The sequence below is a fragment of the Triturus cristatus genome, chromosome 10, assembly GCF_964204655.1.
Source record: "Triturus cristatus chromosome 10, aTriCri1.1, whole genome shotgun sequence".
Taxonomy (NCBI): domain Eukaryota; kingdom Metazoa; phylum Chordata; class Amphibia; order Caudata; family Salamandridae; genus Triturus; species Triturus cristatus.
In genome coordinates, this window is record NC_140593.1 from 1,191,248,789 (window position 1) to 1,191,276,682 (window position 27,894).

The 27,894-nt window shown below is 47.6% G+C and overlaps 1 protein-coding gene across 1 annotated transcript in view; it reads right to left on the reverse strand.

Annotated features, from left to right (window-relative positions):
* Positions 1-18,985: 18,985 nt before the first annotated feature.
* LOC146797007 (GATA-binding factor 1-B-like) overlaps positions 18,986-27,894 on the reverse strand; it is a 128,549-nt gene continuing 119,640 nt past the window's right edge. The window contains exons 3-6 of the mRNA XM_085629604.1: positions 26,847-27,287; positions 24,601-24,746; positions 22,862-22,987; positions 18,986-21,093 (exon numbers count right to left, since the gene is read on the reverse strand). Coding sequence (XP_085485730.1) covers positions 20,791-21,093; positions 22,862-22,987; positions 24,601-24,746; positions 26,847-27,287 — 1,016 coding nt within the window. The 3' untranslated portion in view covers positions 18,986-20,790. The remainder of the gene's footprint in view (positions 21,094-22,861; positions 22,988-24,600; positions 24,747-26,846; positions 27,288-27,894) is intronic.

Here is a 27,894-nt window from a genome sequence, read left to right on the forward strand (position 1 = left end):
TAACCTCTGTGTTACATTTTAAATCCTACCCTTGTGTTTCTCCGGAACAAGCACTCTAAACATATAAACCCTACCTCTATGGTTGATATGCGACTCAAACACCTTGTACCCCTGATCTGATTGTCTTATGTAACATTTTATGTACATAGATTTACACAGTTTTATGATTCATTGTCTCTGCATAAAAGATGTATATAATGTACAGCTCCTGGACTACCTACATGGGGATGAGTAGCGCTACAAAAAAGAAATTAAATTAAAAAAATCAATCAGTAAGTGCTATTGAAATCCATGTTTGTGTAATTACTCATACAGACGGATACATCTGACATTCTTACACTGCATGCATATCTCTTACATACATGGGTTGAACAAAGTCAAAAACCTGCCTCTAAATCATAGTTTCTCTAAACCTCATGTCAACTTATAACAAGCCGAGGGTCTTATTTATGAAAACGGTTGCATCTCTGCGACAAAACCTGGATGCAACAGTTTTCAGTGCGCCCTCCTTGCGACATGAAGGATGCGTTATATTTACTGTATGGCGCATCATGTCGCAAGGAAAGACAGATACGTCAGGAATCCTGACGTATCTGTCGGCGCAAAAGTGTCGCATTGCTGGCGTTGTGTACAAGCATGACGCAACTCCAGCAATGCATGGGGATGGCCTATCCCTATTGCACTGCATCGCCCTTACAAAAGGCAGACGTAAGGTTTTGACGCAGTGGCGGCATAGAAGTGTCGCAGTGAAATCTCATAGATTTGACAGTGCCACTTCTACAAGGCTTTGTTGCAACGCAACGCCCACCCTGCAAACATTATACCTGACGCAGGTATAATGTAGCACAGGGCTTTACAAGGTGACACATCTGCCTAGATGCGTCACCTTGTAAATATGTTGCAACATGGTGCATGTTTTACGCCACCACAGCATCACGAAAAGGGGCGCAACGGCAGTGCAAAACTGTCGCAAGGGCTCATAAATAAGCCCCTGAGTTGTTTCTCTCCATTGCATTGGCATCTTGGTTTCAGGCTCCAGAAAGCTCCCAAGCCAGGGTGAAAGTTAAAACAAGCATTGGCATAGCCAATACGTCTCGCCTTTGGGACTTTATAAGTGTTTAGCCATGCAACAGTTGCATAGCTAAATACTTATAAGGTCCCATAAGCGAGACCTATTGGCTATGCCAAGCGGCCGTGCAGCCGCGAAAGTGAAAGTGATCGCGATCAAACATCAAAGCGGCCGCAAAAGTGAAAGCAATTGTGGTCAAGCGCAGCGCGCGCGCCCGCGCACATGCACTGTAGCTCTAGGCTGGCCTGGTAGCACTTTTTGGAGTCCTCTCAATAAGTCTCGCCAGACCAGCGCATGCGCTGGGTCAGGCGAGACCTAAAAAGAGGGCTGATTGCCATTTAACGTGAGGCCTTTGTATTGGGCCCAACTGAAAGTGAAAATGTACGCCGTTACTACCTGCAGGTTGCTGCTCTGAACGGAAATCAGACAACATGCAGATGCTGCTGAATTTGTCCCAGTGGCAACATTACACCAGGACAAATTCAGCATGGACGCAGGCTTGCCACCTGGCCATTTTTAAATGGACATGATCAGTATTTTAATGTCCCGACTGGTGTAAAAACTAGGAAAACTGGCTAGGGCTACTATTTTACAGCCTTATAAGTACATACTTAAAAGAGTAATTAAAACAAGAGAACACTTTATAATGTGGTCGATCGCTGTCTTAATGACCCCTGACATCATTAAAGTTGAAAAAACCCAGAAAAGCCATGCTAAAAATGAAAAAAGGCAATTTTGTATAAAGTTCTACCTAAGTATCATGTGGCCTTTTGCAGAAACTTAAAAGTAATCAAGTGCCCGGTATTTTTCTTCGGGGTCCGGGTCAGTAACAGCGGCAGGATCCGTCATCCGATTGGACCCCTCGTAGTTCCTTAACTGCCAACACCCCATGCAAGTTTTCGGGGAAATTAATTCCACACCATTTTTTTCACCAAATCGTCTACACGCTTTTTCCCCCGTAATTCCTGCCACAACAGTGACATCATTTTAGACTTGCAAATCGCTGTGAAATAGAAGTACAAAAAACTCGCGAGCCCAGCAAGCCAAGCTTTCGAAAACTTTATTCTTACAAAAAAAAAAACGAGGCCTTTTCTCCAGGCCCTGCTGCTGCACACGTGTTATTGGAAACGGGAGCGTGCTGCTCTTGTGAACCTCGGATTTAATGAAACCCTCGCCTGCCGCGAGCTTTGGAACCAACCCGAGGCCGTACAAAGGGCGCAGGCCTCCGGCAGCGGAGCGACCCCTCTGGCGAAGGGCCAACGCGGACACCGTAGGTCAGGCTGAGGAGGCGGGAGGCAAAGCACGAGGCCGCACAAGATGGACGCCATGCCTGCAGCTCGGCCTGGGAGTCTCCAAGATGCAAAGATGCACAGTCTGTCCACAAACACGAGCAGCTCGGCTGCAGGCAGCAACGCCACCCCCACATCTGTTGCATTTTGTTATTGCTTTTGCACAATATACCAGTTTTTTTGTTGACGATTTTTTTTATACAAAAAATAAAATAAAACCCACCAGAGGATAGTTCTCGTGTTTAGATAACATGGTCCCCCCTTCCCCCCCCCCCCCCCTCCCACCCTGTGAATATGTCCATCAGAGGCAGGGCAAGGGAGGCAGGGTGGCGACATACCACTCCATTGACCCACCCGCTCTTCAGTGTGGTCACTATCTCCAAAATTCATTCGTCCCCCATTTCCCGCCTGGCGAAACCTGGGCGCCTAGAGATAAGTTCTTCCATAACCGCTTTTTGGACACACGGCAACCTCCCATCAATCACCCATTGAAGCTTATTTTTATTTTCCTGTGTGTGCTTTCAATTTTTCGTAACCTCCGGAAAACCAAACCGGTTGTGTTTCCCATCTGTCTTGGGTGGTGGGGGTCTGTGGGCAAAGCAGGCCTCCCTGGAGCTGAATATAGTTTTTTTGCAAACAGAAATTCCTCATGCAGCCAGAGAGCTGCTCAGAAACTCATCAGTAGAATGATTATTGCAGATTTGCAGGGCCTGTGCACTCTAGGCCTCTACTTTTAGGGGGTCTGCATAGCCTAATGGGTTGATACAGGGGTGCAAAACCTTCTATATGGCACTAGTTTAAGGGGATCAAATGAGAAAATGTTTGGCACAATGATACTGAGCCATTTCTTCAAAGACACCAATTTAATGGGCAGGGATGACCAATTCCATTGACACAGGGCCCTTTTGCTGCAGATTTCTGGATCCAAGGGTTGGATAACTAGTTGATTGCCATGGAGTATAGAGCCTCCCTTTTCTAGGGCAGAAGAGCCTATGGATTAATGGATTAACAAAAAAGCATAGAGCACTTTCCCTTCTTGTGCCCCGTTTCCAGGGGGTTTGGCAGTCTGGTGTATATTCAAAAGGACATAAGGCCAGTCTCTTGTAGAACTCTGTGTTGAATGGCTAAATGAATTGATAAGGGCAGGAATGTGGTAATAAAGTAGTATTTACCCACACACATACACCGGTGCTTCCCCTCAGGACACTGATTGTGGGGGACTGGGGGTGATGGAATGCTTGGGGCTTAAATAATCAATTTCTCTTTAGATCAGTGGCTTCAGGGAATTGGCGGCATTCACTACGACTGGATTCATGAGTGGGGTGGCATAAGGGTGCCCAAGTCTCGTCAACCGGGGCCTTGTAGGGGTTGGGTAGCATGGCAGATTGGCACAGGGGTACATACGCTGTTGTAGAGCACTGGTTGATTCATTGTATTGATGCAGGAGTACAGAGACGGCCTCCTCTGCTACACTGGTTTCAGGAAAGCCGGAGGACTCGTTGGTTTTATACAGGGCTGCAGACACTTTCTCATCTACTCTACAGGGCAGTGTCATCTTAAAGATTTTAGGGGCCTGGGGCACGACATGCTTTAGGGGCCCAGGTGTGGAACAGCTTTGTATTTTATTACCCATTTTCTGCTAATCCAAGGCAGACGATGCCAAATAATATTGAATGAAACATTAAAGATTGAGATGGAGAAATAGATAGATATGAGATAAAGAGAAAGTTCACTTTCCAAGGGGGGCCTTCGGAAGGTGAGTGTCCTTGACAATTGCCCACTTTGCCCATGCCTTAAAATGCCCCTGCTGCTGGGTTGAGGTGTCCTAAATCTCACGCTGTATTTATAACAGGGTACATTGGCTTTCTCCTTCTGTGCACTGTTTCACCTGAGGCAGTTGTTTCTTGGGTTTGTGTCTGAATGTGTTTGCTCAGTGTTTTCAAGTTAGATTTACCTGAAGCCTTCCATACCATTGATGATGGGGTGTTTTTGTGGTGCTTGGAGTAGGGCACAGGGTTGCTGAGAACAGCTGGTTGCCCTGATTATGCAGAGCAGGCCTGACAGTTGACCATGCACGCTGCCATCAGCTCATTGTTTGGGGTTGGGCAGGGATTGATGGCACTGATTTTTCAGTATATAAGTAAGGTCACTGCATGGACGTTCATTAGGGGTAGCAAGTGGTGGCACCTGCTATCACCGGCTCGCTCTTTGGTACCCCAGCACTGCCCTGGCCACCTCTTGTCTCAGAGGCCATGCATGCAGCATCAGCAACAAAGGAAATCAAAGGTTTAAAAGCCATGTTTAATTCATGTGTGTACTCCTCGCCAATAGTCTAACCTCTCAGCACCAAACAGGTAGTCGTTGAGGGACCAAGAGTGGAACAAGGGGACAACCCTGCGATGCTCTTGGAGGTCAAAGGGTGCATGATATCACTTCTGCTAGACTTGCCTTTTAAGTATATTGTCATCCACGAACCACTGGAAATATCGCTGTAATGAAATGCAGGTTAAGCATGTGACTGAAAGTTCACACCATCAAGAATTGTATCCTCTGATTCCGGACACGGTTGGACTTGGAAATGGGGGATTTCAGGTGCAAGAGTTTGTGGGATCTGAGATCAGTAGGAAGTAGGGTCCGCGGTCCACCTTGGTTGGTTTCTGGGATTCTTTGGAGGTGGGATATGCGTTCTGCCCGAGTTCAGATGCAGGAACCACATCAGTTGCAACCGCGCTCTCCAGAGCCAACAGGCAAGGGGTCCAATGTATCTGTGATTGCTTGTTGTTGTGTGAAGAAGGGAGGGATGAGACCTACATAAGGTTTGCCGCCTTCAGTAAAGACACAAACATGCTAAAGATGGCGGCCGTGCTGGCCCGGTTGTGTTCAGGTCCTTTGCCATATAGGCTCAAGCTTTTCAACCCAGTGTTTGGATCACGTGACGCGAGAGCCTCTGTCTCTGTGTCCCTCATACATAACCTTGTCCTGTGAGCCACTGCTGTTGGTATAGGGTATGCCCGCCCTTGTTTCTGATTGGCTAGAGATGAGTTTCCCCTTAATACAGTATCTTTGATAGGGACTCATCTGACAGCATAGACCATGATGTATCTGAGCTCTGCCTTGTGCATGAGATGACTTCCTCTAAGAGTATCCCAACCACACTCTGATGTTCCACTCTTTGTCCCCAGAATTCAGAATGAGCCGAGCCTGAGGGGTTGTATTAATGGATAGAGAGCGCGCTGGTATGTAAAGCAAGGTCCCCGCAGGCGTCGAGAAACAGTTAATGGAGCAAGTATCAGGACCACTGGTCTAAGCTCTTGCACAGAGTGAGGCCAGTTGCCTTCTCAGCAAGCTCCCTACCCATTAATATGGAAGGTAAAGGCTAATTTTCTACTGCTGCTGAAAGCCCTGTTAGCTTAGGTTTATCACTGAGTTTACAACCCCAAATGCACCATTGGATCCTGCCCACATCAGTCTTACTCTTGATTTACTGCCTGTAAGTCATTTTCTTTATTTCACTCACTGTCGGCACTTTGCCACCATTTATTTCAAGCTGGGCTGGTGACTGACCCTTTCAGGTATTATGACCTTACCTAACATGTGTATCAAATTAGTTCAGTCCTGACAATGACTTATAATTTATATTCGAAGTCGTAACCCTGTCGATATCACAACAAACGACTCCTTCACACTAAGGCCCTTATTACAAGTTAGGTGGAATAGGTGAGGAATATATGACATGTGGTCAATACCATTACCCCACAGTGAGGTATTTATCAAGCCTGGTAAACGCCTCATATTGGGACTTTTTAACTTGCATATGAAGCATATCATGCAGAATCGGTATTTAACAGTACAAATTACGCATGTTTTGCCTTTTTTGGGGCCTTTTCCTCCCAATCCGACTCATAATTCTGATCCCTGTGCAAGCATGTGTTTGCACAACTCTGGAAGTTAACCGTGCACTTGTAATCAGGGCCTAAATGAAAGTAATGCTGATGCTGTGGAAACAGATTAAATATAATGTTTTGTGTTTATGGGTTGTTTACACACATATTTGAATAACTGTTTTTGTTATATGCCTTCTGTAAACAAGGGTGGCACCGAGCACTATTTATCCGATATATATATATATAATGTGTGTGTGTGTGTGAAAACTTTTACTGTGACCTTATGCGATGTATTAAAAATCTTTTTTTACAAAGTGAGAGGCTAGTAACTTATTTATAACCAGAGATTGGCAATGTTTTGTGTATTTTGCTTTGTAGCACAAATAATGCTCCTTACAAGGAGTCCCCAGTGAACCATTGTTACTTTAATAATTGTATATACCCAGGTTCCTGTTGGACATATTGGGTAGCTCTTGTAGTATCAATATAGCTGCCCAGCTCCACTGCTCCCTGTCTGCCTCTTATGTGTCCCTGTTCCTTTACGGGCACACAGTGAGAGTTCGCAAGCCGGCCTTATTAACACCGCAGCCCTATACTCTTTATAGCACGTCTGGGAGTTTCTCCCATGCTTTAGCCTAATGGAACATCCTTCTGCCCTCTGGGTAGAACATCCTTCTGCCCTCTGAAGAGGAGATGCCTTCTGCCCTCTGGGTGAAACATTCTTCTGCCCTTTGAGTAGGAGAAGCCTTCTGCAGTCTGTGTAGGAACATCCTGTTGCCCTCTGAGTAGGAACAGCCTCGTGCCCTCTGAGTAGGAGAAGCCTTCTGTCATCTGGGTAGAACATCCTGCCCTCTTGGTAGAACAACCTTCTGCCCTCTGAATAGAAGAAGCCCCCTTCCCTCTGGGTGAAACATCCTTCTACCCTCTGAATAGAAGAAGCCTCGCGCTCCTCCGGTTAGTAACATTCCCCTTCAACACGTCGCCCGACAGCACGACCTCAACATAATCTCCTACGCCGAAGACACCCAACTGATCCTCTCCCTCACCAAGGACCCTATCACCGCCAAATCCAACCTTCACGAAGGAATGAAGGCCGTCGCCGACTGGACGAAGATCAGCCGACTGAAGCTGAACACGGACAAGACGGAGGTCCTCATCCTCGGCTCCAACCCTTCAGCCTGGGATGACTCCTGGTGGCCGATGGCACTTGGGGCAGCCCTGACACCCACCGACCATGCACGCAACCTGGGAATCATCCTCGACTCAACGCTCTCCATGACCAAGCAAATCAACGCCGTCTCCTCCTCCTGCTTCAACACCCTCAGCAAGATCTACAGGTGGATCCCGACAGACACAAGTAGAACAGCCACCCAGGCCCTCGTCAGCAGCAGACTCGACTACGGAAACGCCCTCTACGCGGGAGCACCGACCAAGCTTATCAAAGGTCTGCAACGCATCCAAAACGCCTCTGCACGACTGATCCTCGACGTACCACGCCACGGCCACCTCACTCCCCACCTGAGAAACCTGCACTGGCTCCCCGTCAACAAGAGGATATCCTTCAAGCTCCTCATCCGCGCACACAAGGCACTCCACAAGACTGGTCCAGCCTACCTCAACAGACGACTTTCTTTCTACATCCCCAGCTGCCAGCTCCGCTCCGCCGACCTCGCACTCACCACCGTCCCTCACATCCGGAGAACAACCACAGGCGGAAGATCCTTCTCCCACCTTGCCGCCAAGACCTGGAACACCCTTCCACTGAGCTTACGACAGACCCAAGACCGACTGACCTTCAGGAGGCTACTCAAGACCTGGCTGTTTGACCAGTAGCGGCCCCCCGCCCCCACCTCCCAGAGCCTTGAGACCCTTGCGGGTATGTAGTGCGCTCTACAAATTATTGATTTATTGATCTAGGTAGGAATAGTCTCCTACCCTCTGGGTTTGAATATACTTCTGCCTTCTGGGTAGGAGCAGTCTCCTGCCGTCTGGACGCTAATTGGCTCCTGTTAATGGATGGTAATGACCTTTTAATCTCGGCTTTGATGTTCAAGGGAAGGTCATACCTACCGTATGATACCAGGTGGAGGGTGTGTGTGTGAGGGGGGTGTGGTGGGGTTCATGGGGGATGTGATGGGGTGCCTGGGGGGGGGGGGGGGTGAGGGGGATGTGATGGGGTGCCTTTTGCGGCCCATGGATCAGCTGCATTCCTCATGCCCCCCCTCCCGTGCCGCAACACCACAGCAAAGTCAGGATAATTCCTGTATGTCTTTCTTTTTAGCTCTGGATAGAGCTCGAAGGTTTTAGAGCGCTTTATATGATATTGCACCGGCTTTAGTGCGCTTCACAGCGTTCCCTTTGATGCCCTGCCTGTTTGCTACCACAGAGAAGGCACAGAGGGTGGGGTACCCACCATAATGAACCTTTTACTGAAGTGCGAGGTGATCTCCAGTCACGCAAAGGATTGTGGGTGAGTGGCTGGTCGGTGTTAATCAGCGTGCATGCCTACACTCCCGATCTTCCATCCAAAAATGTCTTTATCTCAGATTTCAATTCAAGGCCTTAGTTACGATCTTTAAGATCGTTAAACTAAGAAATCCCCCGCTGCTTCGTAACCTTGTCCAACCTTACGTTCCTGGCCGTGATTTGCGTTCTTCCAACCAACTCCTCCTGTCTATCCCTAGGACCCGGCTCTGCCGAACTGGAGGCCGTTCCTTCAGCGTTCTTGGCCCCAAATTGTGGAACGATCTCCCCCTCAGTATTCGGTCCATCGACTCTCTCTCAGCATTCCGCAAAGCAATTAAGACTCATCTCTTCCCCGCTCCCTAGTCTTCCCTTCCCCCTCTCCCCTCAATCTGTGCATCTGTTCTTAGCGCCGGGACACCCCTTTGCCGGGGTAGCTGTTGCGCTTCATCAAATCTAGAAATAGAAATAGAAATAGAAAATTTCTCCCTCTAGTAAATCCTGCTCTTTAAATCAAGTTGATGAGAAAACTAATTTCCTCTGATTTTGTCTAAATCTCCATGTCCCTTTTTTCTCAGCTGTTGGCATGTGTGTTAATATGTTGTGAATATAATACATGGCACCCAGTTCTGGGGACCCCACCTGCTATATTAATTTTCCCAATTGTGCCCCCATTAAATGTATGTCACTAGACCCGAGACGTAAGTTACTGCTTATAAGTGTCAATACTTTACATCAAATTTAATTTGACCTTCCACTGGTCTCCGTGGCAAAAATGTATATAGACAATGGTAGTCAGAACATAGGCCTATTATCATTGTGTGACTCAATGGACATTGAGGAGTCGAAGAATGCGCATAAGTGACCAGGTGACAAAGAAATACTGCTTCTGACCCTGACCCCACACTGTCTCGCCTTGCTTGTCTCTCTACCTCTCTTATATGTCTCTTCTTAGAATCTGTTCTTCTCTTCTGTTTCTCTTCCTCTCTTTTCTCCCACTCCTTTTTTCTCTTTCCTAACAGTCCCTTCTGCGGGGCACCCAGATGTGTCAGAAGCTTTTGTGGGGCTCGGGTCACAAACCTGATGCGGGGCACTTCTTTGGTGTTATGGTGATGCCTGGTGGTGGCTTCCATAACCTGCCTTATTGAGGATGAATACATCTAGATCCAGCTGTGGTAATGCGGGCCCCAAAAAGAGCAGGGCCTGGCCCCCTTGTGACAGCCCTGAGGGTACAGTAAGTCTGGGCCACGGCACCTACACCACGACTCTACACCTCGTCTCTTAGATGCGGCACCTCTCTGAATTTGACTCAACAAGATCACCTGCAGCATTGGTTCCTTTTTGTGATAAGATTCACTTTTTTTGTAGATAACCAGATGCAACTCTGGAATACGTATGATATAAAATTCAATAAGATAATGCATTGTATTCTGCACCCGTAGTCACACGAGTGGGGGGGACAGTGCAGGCCCAGAATGTCCTTGACGCGGTGCAAGAGCAGTCTACAGCACCAGCCTTGCGTCAAGGGTGGGCCATAATTTCTGCATAAAATGTCACACTTTTTCAGAACTCTGTCCACCAGAGATCCTCTACCCTTCTGATGCACCGGGTGACCCCTCACCCAGTGAAATGTCTTCCTCACAATATGCACCCTTGTGTAATGCCATATTGGGGCCCCCGTGTGGAGGAATCTACTATATCGAGTATCTTCTGCTCAGCGCCCCATGACCCCAGCATTGCAGATGTAGTAGGCCCTGGATGAAGGATCCCTATTTAGAGGGTATTTAAGCGGGCACTTCCTCTCTGACGAAAACATTCTATTTCTGCCCTGATCGGGCAAGTCTCACGTGGCAGCTCTAGCTGCCGGGGCTGGGAAGGTTGGTGGCCCTGGCAGTCCAAGGCCCACAGACGTAGTAGGTGCATGAAGCATAGAAGCCATGAGTAGGGATTGCATTCTGCTCACACAAAGGTTGTGATGGGTTAGTGCATTTTTTTGAACAGTACTTTTCGGACTGGTAAAGGTGCATGCCCAGGAGGTACTTGTAGCACGGGGACACTTCCACCGCCCTCCTCCGCTCCGTACAGATCGTTGTAAAGTTGACCACAGGCACAATCTTCTGCTGCCTTAGCTACAAGGGGTTCCCGATGATCCTTGACCATTTGTACTGATCCCGTTCTCCAATGCCCCCAAGTCTCTAATGTACCCATCTGTGGTCATTGGTGCAACCCACACTTTCCCCAAGCGATCTTATGACCCGAAAAAGAAGACCCAGTGGCACTAAATTCCATCAGTGGGGAGAGGGGTCCTGGGATCAGGTAAGATAAGCGGTACGGGGCATATTAGCAAGGGCAATATCGCTTATTTAGCGGGATCTTTTCCTGCTAAAGCGGTGATAATTCTATCGCCCTATCAGCAAGCTGTCGCTAACAGCAGTTAGCGACAGCTTTCCGACGAAAGCGACCGGTTAGGGTGCCGCTTTGCATGTCAGCGATATTTATCGCTAATGACATGCAAAGTGGGCGTTCCCGACCAACAGACCTGGTAAACAGCCGCTAACAGGCCTATCGCCTATTAGCAAGGAGGCCCTGGCCCCGGTTAGCGATGTGAAAAGTCGCGCTAACCGGGGACATCGCCGTTTTTTTTAACACCTGCTAATTTCCTGACTTAACCATACCTAACATGGGGGGTGGATTATGCTGATACGACCACAGGGTCGTATCCGCAAGGTTTTCCCCCTTTCCCATGCAACATCACTGGTTTTGCGCGATGTTGGCCCTTCCCTCCCGCTATCGCTGGAATATTAATCACCATAGCGCTAATTGTTGCTAATACAGCGTTAGCGCGGCAATATATTTCAGCAATAGCTGGCGATAAAAAATTTCGCGCTGAGCGCGCTCTGCGGTATTTATCGCAATTTGTTGCTAATATGGCCCTATATTATTGACATAAAGGAAAAGTGTGGTGGGGCCAGCTGGGGTTTACCTCACCAGCTCCTATATTAATATGTTCCACATTGTGTTGGGACCTAGATAAATGTTTGATTGGATCCCATTGGATCTTATGTCGTGTTCAGTTTACATTATTTTAAAGTGTCCAATCGGTTGTATGACGGAACCACGCATGCAATTACAACGCATGCCTTTACAATGCGGTCATTACCACGGTTGCGGCTTTACCACACATGCCTTTGCGACACATGCGTTTACCACACATATACCTGTACAATGCATGACTTTACAACGATAATGCAAGCGTTTACCAGGTAGGTATTATATATATATATGTGTGTGTGTGTGTGTGTGTGTCTCAGTGTATATTTGGAGACTTTATAGTCACCTTTGAAATATTTACATTTTCATTGCATAAACATGCGTGGAAAGGCATATGAATTTTTAAAACTAAATATTCATATGTATATGTATTTTTATATACATATATGTATGTATGTCTGTAGATTTTTACATATACATATATATATTTAAAATGTATATTTATTTTTAATTAAACATATATATATACCAATAAAATAAATAAATATTGTTATGTATAGATATATAATTTGTTTCTTTCAACAACTCCAAACCCGCACCCAAATCCACCCTAAGCCCTAGAAATTCCCTTAACACCCACAACACCAAACCCACCCTAAATCCCTTGCCACCCAAAAACCCACACCCACCCTAAACCCTGAGATAAGCACATATATGTGTATCTAGTGCAGTGATACTCAAAGTACGGCCCGGGGGCCGCATGCGTTCCTCCTGACCTTTACATGCGGCCCCCTGTGCAGCAGCAGCACTGGGCTTCTGTTTACTCGACTCTGCACTAACATGGAAAAAAATGTTACAAATACAGCAAACATTTATTTAAAGGTTAATTACAGTTAGGGAAAGTAAGTAACTAGGCCCTTAACTTTAGGAACACCTTCATTTGTAAAGACAGTCACCTGACATACATGCTTTGCTTCCCCTTCTCCCACTTTAAACCCCCTCGCTGGCATCAGTGTGGCCCTCGGTCACGCCATAGACCAAACTTTGCGGCCCCCGGGAAAATGTTTGTGAGAACCTATAATCTAGCGGCTTTGGACTTACCTGAGAAACACTTACATTTTCCATGGTAAAGGCATGCGTGGTGAAGGCGCATGCATGGTAATAGCATATGTGTGATAACGACGTGTGGTAACGCTTTTGTTGTAATGGCATGCATGGTTCATGCCGCATTGTAAATGCTGTTTCCGGTCCAATCTTGTGTTTGGATCTGGATAAATCCTTGTTTTGGTCCCCTAGGATCCATGCTATGTTGTGATCGAGTTTCAATATTTCAATACAGTGTTGTTTGGGAAGCACTGACCCTGTGCTGTGCTCAGACCTGTATTCACCCTGTTTGGGGTGTCATCAATTGTTCAGATTTGAATAAATCTTTATTTGTGACCTTAAAGTCTTATGTGAGTTCAGGCCTGGATACCTGTTTGTTTGTTTGAGTATTGTCCTGTACGTGTTGAAGTGTGGATAAATATTTGCTTATGATTTTAGCGTTCTATGTTGTGCTTGAGTGTTTGTAACCCTGTGATCTTTTTAAAAGATGCCTCACCGTGGCACTCTGCCTGGTGGCACACAGACCTCAGACTCACTCCCATCCCAGCACACAAGCAAGAAACCTCAGGACCATCAACAGCACGCTAGACATGTCTGCCCAGGTCCACACCGTCGCCGCGGGCTGCTTCCACACCCTGAGGATGTTGAAAAAGACTTTCAAGTGGCTACCCGACAACACCACGAAAGCCGTCACTCAAGCCCTCATCACCAGCAGATTGGACTACGGGAACACCCTCAGTGTAGGAATCACCAACCAACTCACAAAAAGACTTCAGACTGTCAAGAACGCAGCAGCCACACCGGTCTTCAAGCTCACACGTCGATGTCACGTCACCCACAGCTAAGGGAGCTACACTGGCGGCCTGTACAGAAGCGCATCATTCAAGCTCCTTACCCAGACATACAAAAGACTACACAAGTCCGGCCCTGCTTACCGGAGCTGCCACAAGCAGCCCCCCATCTACCAGGCACCTCTGCTCAGCCAGATTCTCATTTGCACACATACCACACATACACAAAAGCAGAACAGGAGCTTGTGCTTTCCCTTGCATCACTCCTACAAGGTGAACGACCGCCCACACCGCATTAGAGCCTCCTCGTCACTTCTTGAATTCCGCAAGAATCTGAAGACCTAGCTCTTCGAGTAAAGCCCCTCGAGGCCGCACCACACACCCGGAGACCCTCACAGGTGATTAGGTGCTATGAAAATCTTCATAACATAACATAACATAGTAGCATGCTGTTTTAGGTTCGAATAAATCTGTTTTTTGACTTTAAAGTCTTATGTTGTGTTCAGGTCTGGATAGAACTTTGTGCAGGTCCAGAAGTGTGCCATCGTGTGCTCTGCTCTGCACAAATTCGTGTTTTATCTCATAGGGCACGGTTGTGATCAAGTCTGCATGAATCATTGTTAGAATTAAGTTCTATAGCACTGGTACTCATTGTACGGCCCGCGGGCCGCTTGAGGCCCGCCAGGCCATTTCGTGCGGCCCTTTTTGGTAAAAAGCTGCACTTGGCTCGGAGCTTAACATGCACTGCTGTTTGCCATGGAGCAAAGTTTGCACCGGAGCTGCTGCGGTATAGGTGAGCGTGAAATAAGAATGTGTAATGTATTTTGGGTTGTGCAACCTCGCTGCTGCTGGCCATTCCCACAGTGACTTCCCTTCAGTAGGGAGGCAGGAACCTACCTTTAAAAGCCAGCTGCCTGCCCTGTGTGCATCTGAGCTCATCTGGCCCCAGGCAGCTTTACCTTCAGCAATTGAATGGGAAAGGGCTGCAGGCAAGGGTGCCCCGGTACTTATAGGTTCGCATTTGGAATGGGGAGGAACAGAACTACAAGCGCAGCAGTTAATGTGAACTGGAGAGTCTGCTGACGCAGGCGCGTGCAGCTGCAGAGTCTGAGCCACCAGTCCTCAAGCACACGCCTGCCAAATGGCACCCATTACATCTGGCACTATTGCAGAAATGAAGCCCAGCAGCTTAGGTGTTTGTCACACATGCGTCCTTAAACGGCATCTGCACTTTAACACATTTAAAAATGAACAAAGCCTGTCCACCTTGGATCACTGCACCTCTTATCAATGCGAAGGGTGGTTTGCACTTCAAAATGCACTATTTTCCCATGAATTAATTAGACAGTTTTAATTGAGGACTCCCTGAACACCCCCACATGTAGTTGTATTTCATGCGTATTTACGTATTTCTTTTAAAAATGTTGCATTTTATATTCCTTTAAAAAAAAGGTCCTTTCTTGAATGATTAATGCTCTAATAACTCCTATTATCTATACTCTGAAGTCAGTCTTTGTGCGTTTCTAGCATTGTATTCCTACCTTTTTGGTAAATGGCCCCACCACTACTAGCTCCCAGGGGCTCCTATGTTGTAAGGTCTGGATAAGTGTTTTTAAGTCCCAGGAGATCCTATGTTGCTGCCAGGTTGGATACTCTGTCTTCTGATTTCCGAGTAGATTCCACCACTTCTCCTGACCCTCCAGTGTTATGCAGCCACGCACAGATCCCAAGCATTGGAGCTGTACGTGCCCCTAGGGCGCTATCACAATCCCCTTGGGTTCCACCTGGCCGACATCTTGTTGGGTGGAGAGTGGCACTTGAGTTCATGCACCCAAGGCCATTTGATCAGTTGCCACCCAAACTAGAGTTGGTTAAAACACAACAATCAAAAATACATTCACAGGACGACTCGAAATTACGATCTGTGATACCCAGTGGGAGAGAATCTGGCCACCGACAGCGCTGCGATCTTAGTGATGGCAGTCTGGGCGCTAGACGAGTGCCACTTTTAATAGTTGCTACGCGTGCCTTTTGGAACAGACTGCGGGGGTTCCTTGCCTGAGCAGCGCGGACCGCTCCCTGCACAGCAGGGTGGGCCCAGGGCCGTGGGACAGGGAGGAGTCCCTCCCCTCAGGGCCCTCGGTGCCTGCAGCAGACAGATAAGGCCTCACCGCCCCTCGGGTTCAAAGGAGGGGCCGAGGAGCCAATGACGGAGCACTTCTGGCCTCAGACGGTCCCTGCACTTGAATGTTTCCTGCAGTGGGAGACTTGGTCAGCTGGTGAGTTCCTCGCGCATGCGCACATGGCTGGAAGGCGCATGGGATTGGTCGAGGGTGTATCGTGTTGTTTGTTCTCCAAGGCATTTGATTCGAGAGTACCACGGCCCGAAGTCTAAGTGGATTGGCACACGGACAGACCCTTATCCACTGAGCCACGTCTTTTCGGGGACGTGGGTAGCTCAGTGGGTATCAAAGGGTGTGGAGAAGCTCAGACCCCCAGATTGTTTTATTCCCATATTAGGGCCTGGAGCTCGGGATGCCTGATAAAGGTCCAAATAATTTTGATGTCCTATTATTTCAGGTTGCCTTTTTGACTATTGCCTGGAATTTCTCTCCCACAGCGAGACAATCCAGCGCGCGTGCGCGTGTGCACGTGCGTGTTCGCGTGTGTGTGTTTTCAAACTAGACCCATGACGCCGAGATGGGCCTGGACTCACAAGCAGGGATTGGATGCAGGCGCGCAACACCCATTGGACTCACAGGGCTTCAGCCCCCCCCCCCCCCCACCCCCCCCCTCGTGTGTAGCAGCCCGGGCTGAGACACCTTCCCGGGCAAAAAAGCAGCCGCACCCGAGCACTTCACAGGTCTTTAAAAGACCATTTGCATGTTAATGGGTCCTTGCTGTTGTTTCCCCCCTCTTAAGAGCCCCTGCAGCTCCACTCTGCCTATTGCTTAAAGTTCAGCCCCCCCGAAATTTTTGCTCAGCCCCCCCCCCCCCGAAATTTTTGCTCAGCCCCCCCCTCCCCCCCCCGAAATTTGGCTCTAGTTGCGCCTCTGATTGGATGGCATGCTATGACGACTGTTTCCACCCGGAGGCAAAACGACTGGACTCGTGTCTTACCTTGTCCCGCAGGCATGATGACAATGACGTGCCATGGGGTTAAATGGCATTGAATATTAATAAAAAAAAAGCGATGTGCTTTGACTAACTCACTCAACTAAGTATTACTAAGCTTCCGGGATGTAGTGGTCTGCTGATCACTGGTCTAGTTGTTGTAATGCACCAGTCGCTCCCTGTGGGCTGGCTTACACCCCACCCCACACCCATCCAGCACAGGCGTCACGGGACATGTGAGCCTGCCAATCAAAGAGGCCAGGCCCACGTACCCTGGGCCAGTTCTACCCTGTAACTATCTGTGTCTCTGTCATCAGTGTGAGTGCATGAGCGATCTTTACACGGTACACAGCGCTAGCCAAATTCAGATTTGAAGGTGCGTCCACAAAAGTTTTCATGGCGCTATATGATAATAACCTGATAGCCCAGGTGAGGGTGTCTGGCACTCTCCCGGAGCCCTGTGACTGGACATGAGAGAGGCTGCTGCGGTGGTGTACTCGCCAGGGTTTAATCTACTTCAAAATGTGAACATCTGTAAATATGTCTCTCGTTGTTCTTTTATACCCTTGTATTAACCACATCCATATAGTGATAGGAATATGTTATAACTTGATTATGTATGTGTGTGTTTTTACACCATAAGACATACTCTCTGTTATTTCAGCTTGTTGTTCCACTGTACGACAGATATCTCATTTAAACGTCTAATAAAAATATTTCATAAAATGAAAAACAGTGTAGCGAATACAGCAGTCCCACCTTCCATACTTTCACCAAGAACAGCTTTAGGAGAAGGGTGCCTCACACATACAGAACAGGGCCAGCCCCGGCAGCAGAAGGACAAGCTTCTGTCACATACAAAACAGGTGCAGCACGGGCAGCAGAAGGACAAGCGTCTCACACATACAGAACAGGTGTAGCATGGGCAGCAGATGGACAAGCTTCCCTCACATACAGAACAGGCGCAGCCCGGGCAGCAGAAGGACAAGCTTCTCTCACATACAGAACAGCTGCAGCACGGGCAGCAGAAGGACAAGCTTCCCTCACATACAGAACAGGCGCAGCCCGGGCAGCAGAAGGGCAAGCTTCTCTCACATACAGAACAGCTGCAGCATGGGCAGCAGAAGGACAAGCTTCCCTCACATACAAAACAGACGCAGCCCGGGCAGCAGAAGGGCAAGCTTCTCTCACATACAGAACAGGCGCAGCCCGGCCAGCAGAAGGACAAGCTTCTCTCACATACATAACAGGCGAACCCCGGGCAGCAGAAGGACAAGCCTCTAATCTATGTACCTTGAAGATATAAATATATATTTTCACCATACAGAGATGTGGAGTTAAGGACAGTGAATCTATTCTTAGCTTCACAATTCTGTGGTAGTCAGTATTCTGCATATGATATTTTTGTAGCGCTATATTTAATGCTTCATATTTTGGTATACACTCCTTGACACACACAGAACTGGAACGATACAGACAGCAGCTGTGGTGCAAACCTCCGTACTTCACTCATCTAGCACCAGAACTGGTACCACAGAAGTGGCAAGAGTGCAAATTCACTTTATGCATGCACTCGCTCACCTACTGCAGTTAACAGGAAGGGAGAGAAGCTTGCATTTTGTCGCTGCTTGATCAGCAGTTTAGCGAAGGTGCTATGGGCCCTAATGCAAGCAAGAAAAATGGTCCCCCTGTCTTTTGGTTGGGTGGTGAAAGACAGCCATAATCGGGGTGCAGTGGGTTCCTGTTGCCCTAGGGTCTTGGTGCCACTGCACCGGCGGCTCTGATAGCTGCACCAATGTGTTCGCTGGTGGCCTGTCTAGACAGTGGCAAACACAGCTAGAGTCTGTGCCAGTGAGGCGGGCAGTGCACCATGCTGGTCTGAGTTCCCACTCCATATCACCAGAGTGGCATGAACTGATCTTTGACCTCGGTGACCTTTTTGCCCACACGTTGTGGCAACTGAATGCATGACACATGCATATTTACAACATGGCGGGGAATACTCGCGCCTTCCTGTAAATATGTGTAGTTAATTGAACGTCATATATTTATGTACTATTGTCATTGTGAAGCTGAACTGCGGAAATGGCCAATTGACTCCTAAAACCAACGTTATTTTAGCCAAACTTCTGTAATCAACCTATTTTTTGGCGGATGCATGTATGTCACGGATGCTGCTGTAATATGTTTCTCATTGAAATGTTGACGCAGCTGTCAAATAAAAAGGTATAAAGAAAGAAAAATAAAATATAAAAAAGATGTCAATTTCTTATAAAGGTAGAAAGCAAGTAGGCAAACAAGGCATTATGTCGAAATATATATTTTGAATACAATGCAGCGGTTACACTGGGATAGGAGAACTGACGCCTTAATGACAGAAACTACACCCGGAAGTAGAGCGGTCACCTCGGGCCCCGCCCTCACAGCTTTTCATTGGACGATATACTACAAAACGCTTCTCGCATTGGTCCGCGAAGAAGCCTGTCCAGCAATGCAGACAGACAGTTTTCTGTGGGTTGCCGGGTCTGCCGCGCCCACCCCGTGTTGTCTGAACCTTGCAGTCTCAGCATAAACATGTATTTACAGTCGGCCAGTTCATACAGTGCGCTAGCTCTGCCTCAATGAAGCACACAGCAGAGGGCGGGCTCCCTTGAACAAAATGGCGCCCATCATGGCGGCCCATTGGATGTCTCTGGAGTGCCACGGAACCAAAACGGCCACAGCAGAATGGTCATTTAGCAACTAACTAAAAAGGTTAGCAGGGTATCCAGCCTGAAATGAGAGACAAACAGCGGATTTTGTTACGTAATAGACTTTGGGCCCCAGGCTCCAAAATAGAGAGCTTTGGGGGTTCCTCCTACAAAGTTAATGTCACTACAGAAAAATAGATGTTCCCCCTCTCCTTGCTTGGTTGGTTTAGACCGCCATTATGCTCCTGGTTGGAGGGCCCTGTTGCTGATCAAGGGGGCAGGAATAGGCGATGAGTGTCCACGCACTGCCAGGGTGCCCGCTGCTACCACTGCAAGTGGCGAGGTGTGATCTATGGCGCAGCTGACTTCCTGTATAGACATATGGGGCGTGTGCCTATGCCCTGTACCTGCTACGGCCAGTCCCGCCCTGGCTTGGACGGGTGAGACAATCCTTACCCAAAATGACCTAACTTGACAGATCTGAATGTTTTGTTTTTAGTCTACTCCACCTCTTGCCTGCAAAGAAATCACAAAACAAAACCATTCCGTGGTGAATGCTGCAGCAAAGCCGTGGCGTTTCTAAAACCCTGGATCCGCTCTACGGAGTAGGAGTAACGCAATGGGTTGTGCAAATACACGAAGAGGTGGGATGAAGGCAGATTAGATGATGTCAGGCAGTCGTTTCGAGCCACGTGTATCTCTCGTACTTGCTCGATCCATCACTTTTCCAGTTGGTGGGTAGACCAGGGTTCGCCGGAAGTCCTGAGTGGGCGCTAGGAGTTCGGTTCATGGTACAAGGTGCACCAAAGGCTGATGGTCTTGCCGCCTGCGTACCAGTGGGACAGAGCTGGGGCGTGTGTCCGTACCAGCCAGTGGAGCAGTAGACTCTCTTCTTTAAGGCACTGAGTTTGTTAACTAGGATCCTGAGTTGCAGCGTTCCTTGCTGACTCACTGTGTGTTCTGAAAAGTACATTCTGCTCTACTGAGTGGAAGTGGCTCGGTGTGCATCACCCATTGGCAATGCAGAGGGAAGGCAGTTGAATTTACAAATTGAAGGGAAATAAGGCACTAAAAGAAGAAACACTTAGTTGTTTAAGTTAAGTTGTTGTTGGTTGCTAAGTGGTAAGCAAAGTAGTTGGTCCGCCACATCCAAATCAGCCTCTCTTCTGCTCCAGTTTTGAAGGTGTTATGGCTGCCGTGCCGACGAAGGCAAGCGCGGCTGCATCTCTTGTGGCATCCAAGGTCTTAGCCTGCGAGGAGCAAGCCTCGGGTGAGTAACGCCTGACTTTCATTGTCTGCAGAGCAGAAATCCATCAACCCAAGACCCATGTACTTCATGTGTCTTCGATTACCTTGGGGCTCAGGAAGAGTTCATCTCTCAAGGCTGTGGTACCATTAGCCCAAGGCAGACACAATTCCAGAGGAGCTATGGTGGCCATAGGCCAGGCCCATCTGAGGATGAAGGGGAGTTGGAGAGGCCAGAAGGTGCGACGGGTGGCTGAACGGCACTAGGTGGCTCATGGAGGTCATGTGGCTGGACAGCACCATTTGGCTCATAGAGTGCATTGGCTGGTCCTCTGTGAGGGGCTTGAACAGGTCATAGGAGACCTCTGAATTCTTCTTCTTCTTAGACTTGCTGGAGACTTTGCGGTTTCGGGTCTGGATCCCGTCCTTCTTCATGGTCAGCGGGCGGTTCACCTGCAAAAGACATCTCAAATTAATATCTACCGTGGCAGTATCCTAAGACTAAGAGATGCAGTGCGTCCAGCCAGCCAGAGTCCACCCCTGCCTCCAAGGCAACCCTTAGCGTCTAGGGACATGGCATGTAGCGACGGGGGACTAAGATTAGAACCTCCTGGCAGACTGGCGCTCCCCATCACTCCATTATATCACCTCCCAGAGAGCTCAGAGACAGACTTGATGCTGACCAACATGACTAAGAGAGAGACATTAAACTTACGAGAGCAGAGCGCCAATGTCAAGAGATATCAGAGACTGGCACCACTGCTACTGGAGCTCTGCCAGGGCATTGCACCCAAAGCCCCCCATGTAACTCTAACTTTCTATCACTCCATTCATTCACCACCTCCCAGCATAGATAGTGAACAACTTTTAGAGAGACTTTAAAGCTAAGATAGCAGCTGGCAGAGGCAGGGCGCTCTGGTACAGCAGCACCATCAGTGCCCCAGGAGATGGCATGCCAACCTGAGGTTATCTTGGCAGCCTGTCGCTCTCTATCATTGCCTTATGCCACCTCCCACATTACACTATTAAAAAATAGGATGACACCCAATACTCACAGCAGCTCTGGGGCTAACAAAATATCAACAAAAGAGAGGGTGAGCACAGGAGATCTTCTTGATAACAATAGTTATCTCAAACACAACAAATGTGTTTGAGGTGCCAACCCAATCAATTATGGTGACATCAATTCAAAAAATAATAAAGCCATATATTTTCAGACCCAATTGTTGTCGCTGCTTTATTTTTTTTGCATTTGTTTTAAATTATTAAATGATACAATAAACAATTATCAATGCCACAAATATACATAGACATTCTCAGTCAACAAAAAAACAAATTTACAGGTCAATCTTGGCCTCTCTCGACCACATCCTTCAAACCAGAATCAACTAATACATTGGTGGGACTATTCGACCTTTACAGAGTTTGAGGTACAAACAAACTATAACACCTGCGGACACACAATATTTTCCATATATCTCCTAATGACATTCTCCATCAAACAATGGTTAATTCCTAATCTCCCACATTACTGGCCGACATCATTTTTTGTTGTTGTTGCAGTTTTCTACTGCGCAAACTCGACACGAAGGCATTGGAGCGCTTTACAAGAGCACCAGTTAGGTTACACAAGCATACATTAGTTTTTTGGTCGGCATGGGGCATAGATTAAGTGATTTGCCCAAAATCACATGATGTTGAGCCGACGCCGAGACTCGAACCTGGTTCCCCAATTCCAAAGTCGGCAGCTCTGACCTTAGGCCACGTGACTGAGAGGGACTTTAAACCCAGTACAGCTGAAACAAAGAGGAAGTCCCCCTTTTCAGCACCTGGCCCTTCACCACACACTGTCTGGTGCCCTCGGCCCCTCCCTGCCCTGCCTCTAGCTGTCCCTAACAGTGTTTACCTAGTGGGCAGTGTAGCAGCTGTTCCTGTTTACTCCTCTTGCTTCTACAAAAAATGGGACTTTTTATGTCCTTTGTTTCCTATTTAACTTCTCAGCTATTAATGACTTCATGCACTCAATCAGGGTAATTGACACTCTTTGTAAACACTTGGCCATTGGTCCTTTTAGATCCTCAGCATTTGGTATTAGGGTCAGCGCTTCAGATGTTGGGTAACTCATGCAAAGCCTCAGGTGCCCCTCTGATGGTGTGGGCTAGGCCTGTCATGCCATAGATGACGTCAGCATTGGATCATGCCATTACTGTTTACCACTTACATTGTGCAGCTTGTAGTAGAGGCCGCAGGCGTTGCACACGGGCTCCCCGCTGGCGTTGCGCCTCCACAGCGTGGTGGTGGTGGTGTGGCAGTTGGTGCACTGGGTGCCGGCTCTCTTGCTCACTATCTGGAGGAAACACAACAGATAAAGGGAAAGCAGTTACAACTAGTTTTATTGTCGTGGCACTCAGAGACCAGGCGTCTGGCAAAGGGAAATCTTTGATGAAGAGCTCAAAGGAGTTGCAAATCCTTCCCTCTAGCGCCGGAACCTTCTCCGAGGTAGCTGTGCGCTTTAAAAAATCTATTGTATTGTAAATCAAAAGTTGTCTAATGAGGACTGTGCAGTGCTTTAAATGAGCAGGTGCTATCTGGTACTGAGTACCCACACATTTTTCATGTGAAAGAGAGAGTACCAGCACTTCCCAGGAGGGGAGCAATGCTTTTCATTGAAGAGTACCAGCACTTTTCAGTTGCAGACACTGGGAGATAGCAAGTGCCAGCACTTGAAGCGGAGGCTTGGCTCTGGTGAGACCATAGGCCGGAGGGGACTCGGCTGCATGCACACTGAGCAGCATCTCTAAGCCGGTGTGTAGACCTAACTGCTGGGTGACTTGCAAAGCCCGCCCCTGCTGCTATCTTTAGAGTTCAAGGCCTTTTTGAATATAATCATTGTCTACTTCATCACCTGACTGGTGGCACCACACATGCACGGTAATCCCAACATCAAGGAAATACCCCCTACACATATTACAAGACCCATGTTCAGAAGTGTTCTAGCTCCTAATCTCTGCTTGTCTACTCAAGGATGTTACCATCATGGACGGAGCCATTAATGCCCTAAGACTCGTGGCCTCATTTACAATAGTTTGACGCAGGCAGCGCAGAAAGCCTTCCTGCTGCGCTGCCCCACGTCAAAAGAAAAGGGCAGGAATGCGCTGTATCTGTCCTTTCCCCCCTGCGCTGGCTCACAATGGGCTGCCATGCGCCAACGCAGGCACCTTTGCGCCATGGTGCAAGGGTGCCTGTGTTGCAGGGATGATTGTTTTCGTGCAGGAAGGCACATCTTCCTGCACAAAAACAATCACAGGAGACGTGTTCCTCTTTCTATGTCTGCTGTAGGATGCACCACACATATAAAAAGGAAAAATAAGTAGAAATAAAGTTATTTCTCCTCGTCGGGACTCCCCTCACCCTCCCCTGGGGAGGCGTAGGAATCTGATGCATTTCCAGCTTTACAAAACCTTGTAAATTTGGGAACGCAGCAGGTTCCATGGATGTTGTGTGGGAACACCCACAGGAACACCCATGTAACGCCCCTTTTACACAGAGTAATGCGTAAAAGGGGCCGTATATACAAGGCCCTGAAAAGTCGCGCAGGGTGGCTTTATGTGGCCTTGTAAATATGGGCAGCCACACTGCGCCCCTGGTGCGTCACGAAAAAAGTGACCGCCGGCAACGCAATGGGCTTGTAAATAAGCCCCCTGTCTTCTTAAATAATTCTTTCCTGACTCACTCATGCCATGGTCATTGCTGAAAGACCCTTTCTAGTCCATTATTCCTTCTCTTCCTAGGACTCAGCAAGCATGTTATTGCTTAGAGTCTCTACCTGGCACCATTTTAAGGCCCTTTTTGGTGCCCTGTAGACACTCCATGAAGTCACGTGGGCAGTGCTCCATATTGCTTGTCATACACCACTCCCTCTTTTCCATATCGCAGCCTCTACCATTCTCTCATCCATACCAGTCGTTTCTTCGGCCGAATGAGAGGCCTGTTCTGTCCGTTCATCTTATGGTACAGTCCGCAGGCGTTGCACAGGTAGTGGCCAGTGCCATCACGGCGCCAGAGGGGGGTGGCTGTGGCGCCGCAGTTTACACACTCCCGGGCATCTGAAGGAAACATAAGGGCATGTCAGCTCTAAGTATCAGCAGTGCTTGATGGATTGCAGAGAAGGTGGTATAAAAAGTAGCACCTAGGGAGGCTGTTCTATCATGTGTATACCATTTGTAAGGTATTACAGAACACGCGACAAATGCAAGTACCATGAACAAAGCCTTAAGAATTTAAATGTCAAAACACATTGTAGGCACAATCAGTCTAAGCAGCACTGAACTTATCGCAGCTGTATGTCTCCAATGAGGCCCCGTAGCACTGCGGTAGATCTGCTTCTTCAGTTTTCATTTCATGTTCCAGTCTTCATAAAGAAGTTGACACTAATCAATGTTCAACAAGTTAATCTCCAATTACTCAAGCAGTTAGTACGATTACTTTTTCACTGAGGTGATCTCTTAACATCATGACGTTTCGCCCTGAATAATATCGCTTCAGAGGAGCTTCATCTTCTTCTGTAGTGCTGACTTTGAATGCTTCAGAGCATTTTAAATTGTAAAATACCCAACTAACTTTTCCTGCAAGCACTCCCCCGCCCCTCCCCATGCTGACCAGTGGTCCTGGAAGACAGAAATTTGAGAGACATGAACACAGATTGTGCCCACCTTCAGTGAAAGCAGTGCAAAATGTATCACTGACACGTGCCTTCAACGAGGCTGCTTAGCTTTATGGCAGATGTAGCCCACGCATTTTTTATTTTATTTTCTAATCTTTATGTACACAGGACTGACATTTAAAATATTCATTAGAATTGGAAACCATCACCACCTAAAAATGTTAAACTCATTTCAAGAGCTTCAATAGAAACGAAAATTCATGATACTAGGAGACTACCTCGGTGAAACTTGAACTGAACTAACTGCAGACCACTGTCATCAGGATGAGTTGACATGCTTCAGATGGGAAACATCCATTACCGCGCGGGCATTGCATCGCAATGCCTTTACATCGCGGGTATTACAACGCAAGACTTGCGCTGGATGGCGCTCTAACCTAAGGAATATTATGATTTACTATTCCAACACCTTCCCTACTGTACGTAGACTGGAGTTGGAATCATACTATTCCTAAGTCCAGTGCCCTCCAGCGCAAGTCATTGTAACGACTTGCGTTGTAAAAACTGCGATGTAACATACTGTGATCATTTTGATCGCGTTGTAACATCACATATTCGCTGCTGAATCAAGACACCACGGGCTTTCCCCAGAGCAGCTTTTCATGACTTAAGTAGTTTATCAAGTTCTGGTTGTATTCTGGTATGTGAAGTTTGCTGTCCACATTTTAGATGAGGGAATACAAGACAAGAGTGCAATGGATGATTTTATGTGCCTTTTATGACTGCTATGGGACATCTTGAGATGTCTGAACTAGGCAGGGTGGGGAGGCTGCTTAGAGGAGTCCTATGAAACCTTAAAGCGGGCACAGTAGTACGGATATTACCTCAAAAAGTAATTTTGCGGAACCACCATAATATTCTTACTTCCTTGTATGGTGGCGTAAGGATGGGAATGGGGTGGATGGTGCCTGCAGATGCAACAACTTGCCTCATCATCACTATGGCCACCGGAATCATGCTACAGTCAAGGACTGAATTATGTTTCAGAAAAGAAGAATATACCGCATAATGCGGCATGTTCCATGGGAATGTTATTTAATCTCATTTTAACCAACATTAATACAGTCTGGGCAAAGGTTTTGCCACAGCAATACCATTAGTACCTGAATACGCCAATTAGCAACTAAAACATAATCATTAAACGTGGTACTTTTTAAAGTAACTTTAGATACGTTTGAGATAGAAAAATGTTTTTTTCATAAAGTATGCAAATTGTGTGGCACATGCGTAAGTAGAATCTGCAGAATTTAATACTTTGAGACAGCCGCTGCAGGTAAGAGCGGTGGGGCCATTTGAGGGGGGATTTCGAGAGACGACCACGAGGGAAAATTAATTATTTAATTTTCCCTCGTGTTCGTCTCTCGAAATCCCCCCTCACCTGGCCCCATCGCTCTTACCTGCAGCGGCCGCAGCTGATTTGAGAGGCACCGCCTTTACCTCGCTCACTTCTGCTCAATAAACACTCTTTAGAGGCTAGACTCACCTGAGCTCTGGAAGAAGCTTCCATTGATGTCCTGGTAGCTCTCCAAGTAGGAGTGGTGGAGATGATGGCTCAGCCCGTTTGGAGTCATTGAACCCAAGGTCAGTAGGTCAGGGTTCAAAGGACTCATCCTCTCCGTCTTTAGAGTTTCCAGGAATTTAGGGCTTTCTTTGTCCTCGTGACCTAGGTCCGGAGATAGGTCCTTCGGCGAGACAGGCAGCAGGCTGAGGAGGTGGGGTGCCGGGTGGTAAGAGGATGAGGTAGGGGTGGAGGTGGAGGGAAGCGTAGAGGATGCTGAAGAGGTTGGCTGGTAGAGGGACAGGCCCCCTTGTTGCAGTGGCGACTTGCTGTAGGCTGCCATCGGCCAGCTGCTGGTACCGTAAGGATGGGTCAGGCCATGCCCGTTGTCCACCCACTGCAGGTTTAACGGGTACACCTGGCGGACTGGAGAAAGCACAACAGGAGTTAGTCACAAATACGAGGGGACAGAAGCGTACTCAAAGGGTTGAATTGGAGGCAGGCACTGAGCTCTCAGCCCTCACTGTGAATTAAAAAAATTGAAAGACCACAAGAAACATGCCCAGGAACCATGATCTGTCAGCACCATGTCTTCAACTTCCTTTCTTCTATTCTTTGTCTTTTTCCTGCTTTCTTTCAAACTTTTTCTTGTTGCCTTGATTCATTCTTTATTGTTTGTGGTTACCATTCATAAACAACAAATTTCTGTAGGAACAAATCCTAACAGAATGGAAATGATCCAGTGTTTGCACACCTGATTTAAAGAAGTCCATTTTGGGAAATATTTCTAAGATAAGATCTGGAAATCTGTCTTAACTGAAATCTGACCAAGCCTGATAAAGACTGTACTTCTGTGATTCCAATTACTTCCCAATACCGCGTATAAACCAGGAGTATAAAATGTGTGCAAGAAATTCTGACAATTATATAAACTGGTATATTAAGTTCTATAAGACAGCCTGACCAAAGAGGCTTTATGAAATGTAGACTTCCCACTCATAATTCTAGGCTGATTTGTCACGTCCTTGCTTCT